Source organism: Oratosquilla oratoria, chromosome 17 (assembly GCF_046742065.1).
Source record: "Oratosquilla oratoria isolate Oo_2021 chromosome 17, ASM4674206v1, whole genome shotgun sequence".
Lineage (NCBI taxonomy): Eukaryota > Metazoa > Arthropoda > Malacostraca > Stomatopoda > Squillidae > Oratosquilla > Oratosquilla oratoria.
This window is the reverse complement of record NC_134793.1, coordinates 53,397,964-53,412,052: the sequence shown is the minus strand read 5'-3', so window position 1 is coordinate 53,412,052 and position 14,089 is coordinate 53,397,964. Positions and strand designations below refer to the sequence as shown.

Below are 14,089 nucleotides of genomic sequence, written 5' to 3'. Positions count from 1 at the left end.
GTGGGAATGATTATATGCCTTTTTCTTTTCGGCTACCTCCCTTGTAAGGGGGAAAAAGCCTTGGTATATATATATGTACGTATATATTGGTACAATATTAGCATTCTTCCAGTGTTGTGATACTTTTCCTTCTTTGAGTGAGAAGTCAGTTATTTTGTGTATTTTGTCTGTGAGTTTGTCTATGCATTCTTTTAATATCGAATTCACTATTCCGTCTGGCCCATGTGACTTTCTGACACTGAGTTTCTTTATTTGGTCCCTTATATCTTTTTGTGTCACCATTATTTCTTCCATTTTAGGGGATCTTTCCTGGTGATCATTATCCCACAATTGTGAGCTTTCAATTGTAAAAACAGACTTAAAGTGTCTGGTCATTTCTTCGGCCATTTCTACATCTTCTGTGTATTCTTGATTTCCTTCACACAGTTATACTATTTCATGTTTGTCTTTTAGTTTGTCGTTTACATATCTGTAGAATAGTTTAGGTTGATCTTTGCATTTTGCTATTATATCTTTTTCATAGTTTCTTTTTTCCTCTCTTTGTATGTCAACGTATTCATTTCTCAGTTTAATGTATGTTTGCCATTTATTCTCTTTTTTTTTTGTCTCTTTTCCAAGCTTTGTCTCCTCTATCTTTAGCATCGCTACACTTTTTATTATACCAGCACTTCATGTACTCTCTTTTCTGTTTCTGCTTAGGCACATATTTGTCTATTCCCTCTTTATATATTTCTTTGAAAATGTTCCATTTCTCTTCCGTCTTTGTTTCATCATTTGCAAATTTTTCCCAACAGGAAATTTGGATTTTTTTTTCTTCTAAGTTTTACAAAATCAGTTTTGTTGTACATGTCTTCCTTCTCTGTTTCTCATTCCTTCTTACCACATTTTGCTCCTTAAGTTCAATCTCTATTAGCATGTGGTCACTCTTCCCAATTGGTGTTTTATAATTTATTTCTTCCACTATTTCTGGTTCAGAGGTGAATATCAAATCTAGTCTCAATGGTTCTTCATTTTGTCTAAATCTAGTATTTTCTTTAATCCATTGCGTCAATGTGTAATATATGGTCATATCCAATATGTGTATTTATCTTCATGCCAAAATTCTGCAAAGACCTCGTATTACTTCTTATCTTCCCTGAGCATTAACCTCATTGTGGTCAGTGAGTGGTAGCTGAGCTGAGCATCTGTTGCAAGATGATTGAAAGGAAGAGTCAATCCTTTAGATGTCTAGCTTGCACACGCATGCACGCACGCACGTGAAGTGAGAGAGAACTCTGACATCTTCAGACAATTCTCAAGGGATCCTCCATTGTAGTTGGACTTGTCTCCCAAGGGACTTTCTATTGTCATCAGACCTGACTGTGGCAAGAGGAGCCAGGCACTTTGGACCACACCCAAACACCTGTTAGAACAAGAGACATCTCAGTCTAATGTTACCAACCTACCAGATCAACATATGTCAACACTTTTTGATCGGCATATGTGCAACATATTTCTTTTATGACTACTATATTATATAGATTCTTTTCTTTTTAGGAATCTGCCCCTTGGGGAATGGGCGGGGGGGTGGGGTAGTATGTGTGAGTAAATTTTGACGCAGCCCAAAGGGATTTCTCCCCGTCCTCGCCTTATATGCAAAGGGGGACGGAGAGGGGGGGTCGCCGATTAAATGAAGCGGCCTTGCTGTGGATGTACTGTGTCTTGCGACACTGCTTCTGACCCAGGGCGGTGGGCAGGGTGCAGGGATGACCCGTCATCCAGGAGGTGCTCAGATGAGAGGAAGGGTGGGAGGGGTGTGGAGTGTATTTAGGGATGAAATGGGTGGGAGTGTTTTTATGCCTTTCCCTTTTTGGCTACCTCCCTTGAAAGGGGGAAAAAGCCTTGGTATATGTATGTATGTATATTATATAGATATATCCCATTCATGGATACTGAGTGTCCACTCTCAGCCCATGCATTGTACTTTGTAGATATAGGAAAAAATAAATTGTTTTTAGTTGTGTAATGGCACAAACCAACTTGTATCATGTAAATAGAATTTGGCAACCCCCCAAGTTTTGCCCAGAGGTTGCTCCATGATTGTAAAAGAGAGAAGACAGAGACATTAAAGTGAATGTGACTTCACCTCATTTGTCTCACCAAACCTTCAGTGTAGATCCCAACCACAAATATACAGGTATCTGGCAGTAGAGGTAGGAATGTGTACCAGTGACCCGGTAATGACCCTTTTGACTCTTGCTATATCCAGGCTACTGTAAAATACCTAGACTTGCTTATGGTATGGGGTGAATTTACTGGGTACAGCACCACTAAACTTCAAGTGCTTCCTAATACCAAACAGTGAACCAGTATATATAATTGGAGCTGTTGTGTGACCATCTTCCTGACACATTTGACAGTACATGGGCTGCCATCTTTCAGCAAGACAGGGCCCCTGCACACAAGGCCGAGTCAGTGAGCAAATGGTTGGATGTTTGAATATATCAGAAACTGGCTTAGTAATAGCCCAAACATAGATACAATTGAAAACTTGTGGGAGATAATGAAACATGATTTACAGGGGAAAGACATCTCTACTGTACCCAAGTTGGAGAAGGAGATCCGGGAATCTTGGGCAAGGTTGCCACAGGATACAGTTTATAACCTTGCCCTCTCTTTCTCAAAATGCCTGCAGGAGGTTATTAAGAGAAAAGGATGTCCCACTAAATATAAACCCCTAGAATACAATGATGCCTACATAGGGATCATGAGACACAAGTGGGGATGCAAGGATGCTGGTGTTGGTGTCCTGATTATATTTATTTTGTAGTTTTAACTGAGTGACCCTCATATTCTGTGAACAGGCTTGATTGGATTCATTGGGCTTTCTGTGGTAATTAAACATTTTGGGTGAAAGAGAATGAGTATAACAACTGTAACTATATATTTCATAACATGTGTATTGTGATACATCAATGAACATCAGACAACCTAATGTGTGTGTGAGTATTTGAATCATATCGAAGTGGTTAATGGCAAGGAAACCAAAGTTGACAGGGGTTACTAGGTTGGATAGAGTGAGAAACATGGAGGTGAGGAGGAGAGCAGGGGTGGAAAGGGAGTTGGGAGATAGGGTGGATGAAAGAGTATTGGGATGGTTTGGACACATGAAAAGCATGAGTGAAGAAAGATTAGTAAAAGAGGTGTGAAAGGCAGAGGTGGAAGGAATGAACATGAGGGGGTGACCAAGGATGAAATAGATGGATGGGGTAAAAGGGGCATTGAGAAAGAGGGCAATGTCTGTTGAGGAAGGAAAGGAGAAGATAGAGATGAGTGGAGAATGGTTGTATATGAATGATACTGTGATGCATGGGAGTGGATGGAGGTGGGGGGTTAGGGAGTTATGTGTGAATGATAATTTGATGCAGCCTGTAGGGATTTCTCTGTCTTCTCTTTTTCTGTATGAGGGGATGGAGGGGGGGTTACCAATTAAATGAAATGGCCTTGCTGTGGATGTGCCTTGTCTTGCTGCATTGCTTCTGATGCAGGGCAATGGGCAAGATACGGGAATAAACCGTCATCTATGAAGAGCCCAGAAAAGGAGAAGGGATGGGGATGGTGGTGAATGGGAGTGGAGTGGGTGGGGATGAAATGGGTGAGAGTGGAATTGTGCATGCCTTTTGTTTTTTGCTACCTCCCTTGTAAGGGGGAAAAAGCCCTTGGTAAATGTATGCATGTATGTAATTCTTATTAACATTTATTTGACAATGTTGGTGCATTTTCTATGTTTTTTAATTTGGTGGACCAATCCTGTGTTGAGCACTGTATTACCAACACAGAATAGGTGTGGCCACAGATTCTGATTGCCTCAGATCCAACCACTACAGTGAGGATACAGAACATCTCATATTACAATGCCCCACACCAACAATCCCTATACAGCAACACAACATATCTTCACTAAGTGACTTGTGGACCTACCCAGAGGCTGTTGTCAGTTACCTGAGGGCCATGAGTCTTCAGCAAGAAAGGCGAGAGGCAACAGATTGATTGATTGGTGCATTTGATTCTGTTACAGGAAAAAGACTCCAGGGATATCCACCTCCACCTTAGTTACACCTGTGGGAGTGGACGAAATGCGAAACAAAATGACGAAAATGTTTTCAACAAGAACAAATGCTACAGCTCAAGCTATCAATGTTAACCTTCCCAACTTCTTCAAGAAGAAATGACTTATTTCTTCTATTTCTATGCTTATGTTTCTTTGAAATAATTGGGATATTTTCCCTGTATAGGTTGAGAAAAGGTCCAGGTTAAAGGTAATCTACAAATAGTGATGCATTCCCATTTTCATGTAAATGCAGATGTATCTGTTTCTATGTGTTTGTATGTGTGAGTTAGCTTTAATTCTCTATGAAAGTTAAGGAAGGACTTGCCTCTTTTGTGCCACCACTGCCCACACCTCTTCATTCCACCATTCCCTGCCTTCCCTTCTGTTCCCTCTCATCCTCCTCATCCCACACACCATCTTTACATATCTTAGAGCTTCTTATTTGAAACATATTCAGTCTTCCTTTATTCCCATTTCTCCTTTATTTTTTTTCTATACATTCCATGGTAGGGGTGATGGTAGTCATGAAAAAAGAGATGAAGGTGGACACTTGAAAATGGGAGAAGTCAAATCTGAGGTAATGAATATGAGAATCACCAATCTCTCTACAGTATATTCTAAAGGCTTCTTCTTCCATAAGGGAGGTAGCCAGGCAAGGCATGCACCCACCCCCACCCATCCCACTCCCATCTGCCACCCATATTTTTCCCTTTCATCATATGTCCTTGTATTTGTGTATGAGGGGTCATCCCTGTCCCCCCCACCCCTCCACTGCCTAGATCAGAAGCAATGCAGCATGAAAACTATACATGCATACATATATATACCAAGGGCTCTTTCCCCCTTACCAGGGAGGTAGCCAATGTCAAAAGGTATAATTCCACTCTCACCCATTCCACTCCCCTCCACCACCCCGCCCTCCCCTCTTGGCTCCTCATGGATGATGAGTCATCCCTGCATCTCACCCATGAGAATCATAATGAAGGGAAATGGCAAAAGACTTTACAGTTGCATATATCCCACCAAAGACAATAACATGGAATGGGATAGAATATAAAGAATGCTCAACACAACTGAACAGTTACAGAAAATCACTGGAAAAGGCTACAATGCTGAAGGGAGATTTTTTTGAGAAGTGAAATGGAAGGAATGGGGAGCAAGTGGAAGTAATGAATCATAGGTTAGTTTGCTGTTGAATATAGCAATGAATAACATAATGACCCAGTAAATACAAGAACCAACAGAATATAGAGGTTGAAATATGCCAACAAGACTAGACTTGATAAAAACAAAGGAATCATAAGTGAATGAAAGAAAAAGTATACAAGGAGAGGTTTCAACTTGAATTCTCCTGTAACATTCCCTCCCATCAGCAGTCAGATGATCCTTGCTGGCTTAAAACTCTGGTGCTCCCTGCGCTTCCCATAAGATATAGATACAGGAAGGCATCTTCTCTAAGAAAACAGTCATATCCATGTTGAAGACCTTCCTCGGATTGTAACCACCTTCTGATGTTCATCCACAGCTCTTCACAGAATGAAGCATCCCTTTCCACACTTGTATCTTCTCCCAGATGTATATTGTAGAGATGAAAGTACTTAAAACAAGCAAACTATCCATTAATAGCTGGGAAGGTGGGAATCATAAGTGGTTCACTCAGTCTACATGTGGTAGCCACCATGCTGCTACCCCAAGAGCTAGCCTTACCACTGCTTGTCTCACCATCCATGTTCATTGTACTGCCATCACTTCCACCCACACCACTTACCATGCTGTCTGCATGCTCCTTTAGATACTACTCCCACAACTTCATTACCTTCATCTGTGTTATGGCCCTTGATCCTGATCTTTTACTCAGACTTACAACAACCTCTCTCTTGTCTCTATCACATAATTGCAAATGAAAGTTTGCAGTACACTCAAGGAGGTTGAAGAACTACCAACTATCTTCACCACTGGGTCCTCTTTCAGAATGGAATACACAGTTAGATTCAATGAATTGTAGGTAGAATTTATCATGGACACTTGGACACCAATCTCATGCTTATTAATGATCTCCAGTTTCTTAGAGACACTAATAACAACATGGGTACATTTGGCAGAGGCATTGCTGATTGTGGCAAGAAGACACTTGGACCATGGTGGTTGAATCAAAGGCATAAGAAAGCACAGAATAATCACACAAATCATGGATGTGATTGACTGCTGAGAAAACAGATCCAAATGTATATGTGGGGGGATAGTGAAATTGTGTGTGTGTGTGTGCGTATGTACACAGATGTGTATATGTATATTTACCTAGTTGTCTATATATGTGTATTTGTGTAAAATATATTGTTATCAATTAATTTTTCTTGACAATTTTGCTATGTTTCTATAATTCTAATTTCTTCAGGTATTCTGTTATATTATTTTAAACCTTGCATTGAGAAACAGGTGGCTTTTAGGGAGTACATAGGAATGCATCACAATTTTCATAATGTAATTCAGTGGGAAAAGGCACTGATTAATGAATTTTCAATATATAAACTTTTGGAGGAACAACTTACTCATTAAGCAGGGAATATGTGTAATGTATTTTGTACTGAAATATCAGGTTGTATCATTTTGATATTTGAAACAGTTTGATATTTCATATATTAGTTACATTGTGATAATTACAAAATATTGAGATTTTTTCCTCAAAGATATATATTTAATTTCATGCTTCTGTGATTAACAGATCTCCCTTTTAAGGGGCCTTTGGTATATAGATAGATAGATAGACCATGACTTAAGAATTAATTGTTAAATCATTTAAGTTTTGGCCTGTAATTTAAGACATTTGTGCTTGTACATATTCCATTTTCTTTCCAGGGGTAGATCAGTTTCATAATTCATATTAGTTGAGGTGAGAGAAGTACCATGGACAATTTAAATTTAAACTTAAAACAATCATATGTCTGCATTTGGGGCCAGTTATGAATATAGTATTGCATGTCCAATTACCGTATTCTTCGGACCATAAGGCACGGGCAAAATCCTTAAAATCGGCCAAAATCGGGTGGTGCGCCTTATCGTGCGGTGCGCCTTATGTGTGGCTTCAGTGCAAAAAAAATGCCTCGGATAGTGACGTACTATTTTGACACGTTTCGTAGCTAGCCTGCCGACGGCGACAGTGCATAGGCTTAACAAAAGTTACAACCAAGTTATAACCAAGGTGCATGTATCTTGACAAGAAAATTGCGAAAACTTCGACAGTTTTCGGGTCCATGCCACCGCATTCATTCACGCTATCATGGCTATGACATGATAGCGTCCACAACACAGACAGCCATTTTGCATTGGTCTAGTCTCGCTCCACTCAGACTAGTCATTTGGGTATATTTTTAGTTTCGATCATGGGCGCAATATAGCAATATAAGATTAATTATTAATTTTGTAAATTAAAATGTATCAACGTAATATGCTAATGAAAGAAGTCGGTAGCATAGGATCGGAACGCCAACGTCTCTCATGACGACGACAACGAGGACGAGCCGGATGACATTTAATTTGCAGGTAATGATTTATTAAACACAGGTTAGATTAGGTTAGACGAATTTATCACCCTTTCATTTCTTCGACGTCGGCATCTATCATAACAATCATGGCGTACCATTCGTCCGACACGACTTCGTTACTTACGAAATCCGTTTCAGCAATTTTTTTTTTTTTTTCCGCTCACAAAATTGCATATTACGTTGATACATTATAATTTACAAAATTAATAATTAATTTTCTATTGCTATATTGCGCCCATGGTCGAAACAAAAATTTACCTTCATTTGTAATCTTGTGTTTTTAAGTGAATAGAGAATTCCGGGAATAAACTGCTACTGTTGGTTTTATTCCCCACAATTCCCGTAACATGTTTGTTGTTTTATAGGGGTATTGGCAGGGCAGACCGTCCATGGAGGTGGTCTGATTTCACTGACCAAAATAAAAAAATATATCATTTATTTTTGTAATTTTGCTAAATCCCAACCGATTTTTCTCATTCAACAACAAAAATGTTCAGTTCTGAATGCACTCACATTTGCATGATTATCCGATGACGAGACCAGGTTAGCTAGGTCAACATGAAAATGGAATTCCTGATATTTGAGCTGAAGTAGTTATCATGGTATGCAGAAAGTCGCTATGAGTACAATGCAATTTTAATTATCCATCTAGCTGTCCTAGTTCTCTAGATATTGCATTTTGAAAGGAAAATCGGGCCGAAACGTGCGGTCTGACTAATCGCCGATCAAACGTAAACAATGACGGTTTTTACTGACAGGCACAATTTTATATAAGAATTTAGCATATGGTTGCATTATTTGACCTATTTTCTTTAGAATGTGTGATTTCCATGTAATTTAATCAAAGAATTACATTTTTATCCTCTGTAAAATTACCCACCACAGCTACGAATACTGTCATATTACATGAAAATCACACAATTTAAAGAAAATAGTTTGAATAATTCAACTATATGCAATCTATTACACTAATAACACAACTGCTGGCCACCAATGATCATAGATAGCGGGCAGGACGAATCGTAGCTGTGGTCCGTAATATTACGGAGGATAAAAACGTAACTTCTCTTTGATCATATTACATGAAAATCACACATTTTAAAGAAAATAGTTCAAATAATTCAACTATAAGTCTATTACACTAATAACATAATAGTAAGAAACTTAATAGAGTGAAGTTTGATTCATACCACCAGTGATCATAGATAAGATGGCGGGATGGACGTTGATGCTGTTGTTATCCGATAATCCGACCCGATAGCGATTTCTCAGCTCTTCCGTAACACGCTGCCTTTATTTTGGTATTAGAACAATCCGCGAGACTAGTAGTTTTCGTTCATTTTGATCAGTTGCCAATACACTGAATTTATTTAGCTCATTTTTTACACTGAAACATAAACCAATTTTCGATTTACTGCTGAATGCAAGCCGCCATGTTTATCTTATGTTTTTATGTACCGACAGGTAACTGATGATGTAATTGTTTGAAATTTACTACGATCGTAGTAAATACACTCGCATAACATTTGTATGAATGAAATTTCCCGCGGTATGTAAATTTGGCCGTTTGCATGGCGTGCGCATAAAATGACGCGCTATTGTGCTCGTCATCGACGGTGGCGCCTCTGGTGGTGTTTGACCTACCTAACCAGGTGCGCCTTATGTAAGAACGGGGAATAGCAAATTACGGGTGCGCCTTATGGTACGAAGCGCCTTATGGTCCGAAAAATACGGTACACTGATTTCAGCTCCAGTATACATTTCCATTTCACAATGAGCTTTTTATATTTGCTGTCAGTTATTTCCAATGCACATCTGTACTGTTGAGGAGTCTTGAATTTGTGGAATATACTTCCTTTGTAAATTGTCTCATTTCGTAAGATAGAGCTCCATTTAGTTGGAATATGAATATCTTGTTTGTAGATTTTACCGTGGTCCTTGTTGGTGTATGAACAATGAAAGTTGTATTTTTTCAAACAATTAGTCATGCCAGCAACTTAGTTTTCTCCTGCATGATACAGGAAAGGTTGAAATGCTTTTCGTCATTAAAACCTGGCTCCTAATGAGTAATGCATTAGTACCTTGCCTTATGCTTGGCTTTACATATGATATTCAGTTTGAGATTAATGGAGTAATGATACTTTTAAGCTTGTTGCAGTAATCTTCAGGTGCAATGTTCAGTTTTCTTTTTTTTTAAGTCAGTCATGGTAACCTTAAACAGAGAAGTCTCATCCCCATCATTACTGTGGCAAACTTTGATAATTGGTGATATAGACATAAGACCTTGTGAGCATAGCTCTGTGTGTACTGTAATTTGGTAAATACAGTTAAGTGAATGCACTATAAATTTTGTCATGTCAGTGCCACATGATTTTATTTTTAATAGGGGAAGGGTCTTCCCCTCACTTGAATGAAATCATATTTGCCATAGCATGAGTTAAATAATGAATAATTGTATAGAGGTAATTTATAAATTGTAGTGTGAGTAGAATGATCTATCAATTTATCTATATAAAAAGGATGATAGTTTTATGTCTAATGTAGGAAATAACATCACTAGCTTATTATTATTTAATATTTCATCCGTTCAATAATATTTTACTTTGGCTGTCTCCATACTGTATTAGTCAGCTGAAGGCAAATGGATGGAATGGAGGTGGTGATTAAGATCTTGTCATTTCAGTCATCCCTTCAGATGAATGACAGCAATTAGCATTAGCAAGAATAAAATTAATAAAATATGCTACTATGCTGAAGGAATTTAGATCATCATTTTGCTTTATTTTTCTTGAAACTCATTGTGTTTAACTTGTGCATATTAGCTGAAAACATTGCTAAGTTTAGCAATATAAGATTGTGGAAACCAGCTCCAGAAATGCTTGCATGTTTTTTTCAATTTTGCTTATGGGTGTGGAAATATGCATATTTGAACATGAGGTTCTTCCCATCAGTGATAGTGCACTAAGTTTTTCTCTCTTGTATCAAATCACTTACATTTATATTTTTTCTTTCATAAGAAAAATTGGGGAAAAGAATTTAGGATCAGTTGTAATTACAGAGTTCCTGTTGTATATATATATTATTTCTTCTCTGATGAATTGATTTAGGATGTTAAATGTAGACCCTTTGCTGTTTTTGTTTAATTGTACATATATGAAACATCAATGCAAGGTTTCAAATTTTAGTCTCTACCTCTTTTATGTTATTTCCTATTAGGGAATACACTATTGAAAAATTTATATATTCTTTTGAATTAACTTACCATATCCTGGTTGTGTTTTAGTCTCCAGCAAACCTTGCATTGTATCATAGCCACCATAAGTTGGATCCAATAATGCTGATGTCAATACTTACGCCACAAATTAGAAGTCCCTTGCCCTCAATATCCTGAGCGAACCAGATATTTTTTCATATGCCTGGCAGCAAGACCAAGGTTGGCTGACCAGGGCATGCAGTGTTTCCAGGTTTGGTACTGTTTGAGATTCGACACTTTGCTTTCGATTTTATGTAAATTATCAGTGGTTTGGCATTTGTGTTGCTGGCTATGGATAGTGGCTCTGTTTAAGCCAGGGAAGTCTGTGAAGGAAATCTCTGAAAATACAGGAGTTACAGTACATTCAGTGCAATGCTGGCTGTTACATTTCAGGGATGGTGGGGGAGCAGCATTGCACATTACGAAGAGTTACACAACCTAATAACCTAGGTTTTCCTGCTGAATTTGTTTAGCAAATTGACAAGGAGATTTGTCTTTCTTGTGCTTAATAACATTTAAAGTGCATGGTGTGAGTTTCCTGGGTCTGCCACAGTGCTGATGTGTGCTAGGAAGTGACACCCCCCACCATCCTTGAAACATAACAACCAGCGTTGAACTGGATGCACTGTAACTCCTGTATCGATTTCCTTCACAGAATGCCCTGCCTTAGACAGGGCCACTATAGCAGCAATCTTGTCACATTCAATTTCACATCCACTGCCTATAGCCAGCAACACAAACACCAAACCATTGAGAATATATGTAAAATGGAAGGCAAAGCGTGGAGCTCCAGAAACGTAATCCTTCCCCTGTCAAATCTCAAATAGCACCAAGCCTGGAAACACTGCATACCCTGGTGCCAGCCAACCTTGGTCTCACTGCTAGGCATACAAAAAAATATCTGGCTTGCTTGGGATATTGAGGGCGAGGGACTTCCAATTTGTGGCATAAGTATTGACATCAGCATTATCATGTCTAAACTTATGGCAGCTACTGTAAATGAATTCATACAATTATTGTTTGTCCAATTGTTATTTTATTATTGATTTTTCACAGTTTTTATTTTTCTTTGGTCTGTGTAGTGTTAATTGGGAGTGATGAATTATAGCCAACTCCTGTGATAAAAAGACATTCCTGGTTTTCATAAATGATTTGTTTACTTAGAAAGTGAATTTTATTTTTGTGTTATTCTTGAGGTTGCAGAGAAGTAGAGATGAAAGGAAGCCCAGCTATTTTGAATGAATAATATCATACTATAGGAGTCATGAATCTAAACCCTTTGCTCTGATACACAAAGGAGGGGTAGGGACATGTAGTAATTTTTCCTAACATTTCTCATGAATGTGAGGTGCATCCCAGGAATAGGAATGGTAATGATGATCAATAATTCATGCATGCTTGGTACATGTCATTGAACTTGTTTTTCTTATTGGATCAAAGTAAGGTATTTGTGAAATGGTTGAAATTGCTGAGAAAGTTATGAAGTACAATCCTCACATGGTTTAAACAGAAAGGATTAAATGGGATATATGTGATGGAAGTGAAAGGGTCAAGGATTTTCCTCTCCCATGCCTGACTGCCTTGGTTTGCAGGAATCAGCAGATTGGGGTGGGGTAGGATGGGGAATTGAAGAAACATGGGAGGCAGGCCAATTATTTGCAAATGACAAAGGACTTGTGGCTGTTCTGGGGGGAAAAAAGCAGTTGGTGACTGAGTTTGGAAGAGTGTATAGGAGGAGAAAGTTGGGAGTAAATGTGGGCAAAAGTAAAGTGATGAAATGTACAAAGAGTAATGATAGTGGTGGGATAGATGTAAGCATGACAGAGGATGATATGTTGGAGTAAATAAAAAGTTTTGACTATTTGGGTTTGCATGTAACAGTGAACAGGATTGGGTATAAAGATGAATTCTAAAATAAAGGTGCCCAAGTAAATGTCAGGGTGACATGAAAAGTGTTATGAATTTTTTTTATTTTGGGATGAATGCAAAGAGAAGGTTGTAGTGAAGAGTGATGGTACTGAGATAGGGAGAAAGGAAATCTGAACGTTTTTGAAGTTCAGTGTTTGAGAAATATGAGTTTGTTTACCCCACCACTTCATTACATGGCAAACCTACCTCAACATCCAGTTGAGAATTTACAGAACAGACAAGAAGAAATCTCCTTAGGTGTCAATAATTTCTCATTTATTCATAAATACACCTATCTCTTGTCCTCTCCTTTACCTGCTTGGTCGACATTCTTCTTGCACCCAGTCCCCTTCTCACCTCCTTCATACTCGTCATTCTTGTGTTTTCCCTTCAAGTTCACTCTATCCACCTCTGCATTCCACTTTTTTTTCGCCAGCCTTACTTCACTCATTCATTCCATATGCAACCATTCCAGTATCCTTTGATTAACTCTGTCTACCAGTTCTCTTTCCAACCACACTCGTTACATATACTGAAGGTATTTTTTTTTTCAGTAAAAAACTAAAGTAGTGTGTATTTTTTAATATGTACTGCAAACAGAGAAGTTATATATGTTTTTGATAATATTTTAATCTATCCATTGCCCCAGTTTTCTTTTGTGAGAGACTGTGGCTCCCAGAAAACCGGAAGTGGCCACTGGACTGGCCCAGAGGCAAATCAAGGAATGAATAGTGTGCTATCTGGGAATAGCTAGTGTGAGGCAGTATAATTTAGGTGTTAATGTTATAAGAAATTGCAATAAAGGGTGCAATATTTTGCATGGAAAGATAAATATTTAGTATACAAGGATATGGTAATTAGAAATCCTAATTTTTTAGAACTTGGGGGAGGGTGGGTGATGTTTTCTTACCCAGGTGTCTTGTGTCTTGTGCCTCTCTCTCTCTCTCTCTCTCTCTCTCTCTCTCTCTCTCTCTCTCTCTCTCTCTCTCTCTCTCTCTCTCTCTCTCTCTCTCTCTCTAACTCTCTCTCTCTCTCTCTCTCTAACTCTCTCTCTCTCTCTCTCTCTCTCTCTCTCTCTCTCTCTCTCTCTCTCTCTCTCTCTCTCTCTCTCTCTCTCTCTCTCTCTCTCTCTCTCTCTCTTCTCTCTAACTCTCTCTCTCTTCTCTCTAACTCTCTCCTCTCTCTCTAACTCTCTCTCTCTCTAACTCTCTCTCTCTCTCTCCCTCCCTCCCTCCCTCCCTCCCTAACTCTCATCATTGGCTCACCACCTCTTCATGGTATTTAGGTTGGGTAGTG

General features: G+C 38.6%; 1 protein-coding gene across 1 annotated transcript in view; it reads left to right on the top strand.

Moving 5' to 3' along the window:
• The window catches only part of LOC143034652 (RAB11-binding protein RELCH homolog), an 87,732-nt gene extending 73,927 nt beyond the window's left edge, over positions 1–13,805 (top strand). The window contains exon 12 of the mRNA XM_076201009.1: positions 4,058–13,805. Within this exon, the coding sequence (XP_076057124.1) occupies positions 4,058–4,211 (154 nt within the window). The 3' untranslated portion in view covers positions 4,212–13,805. The remainder of the gene's footprint in view (positions 1–4,057) is intronic.
• The last annotated feature ends 284 nt before the right edge of the window (positions 13,806–14,089 follow it).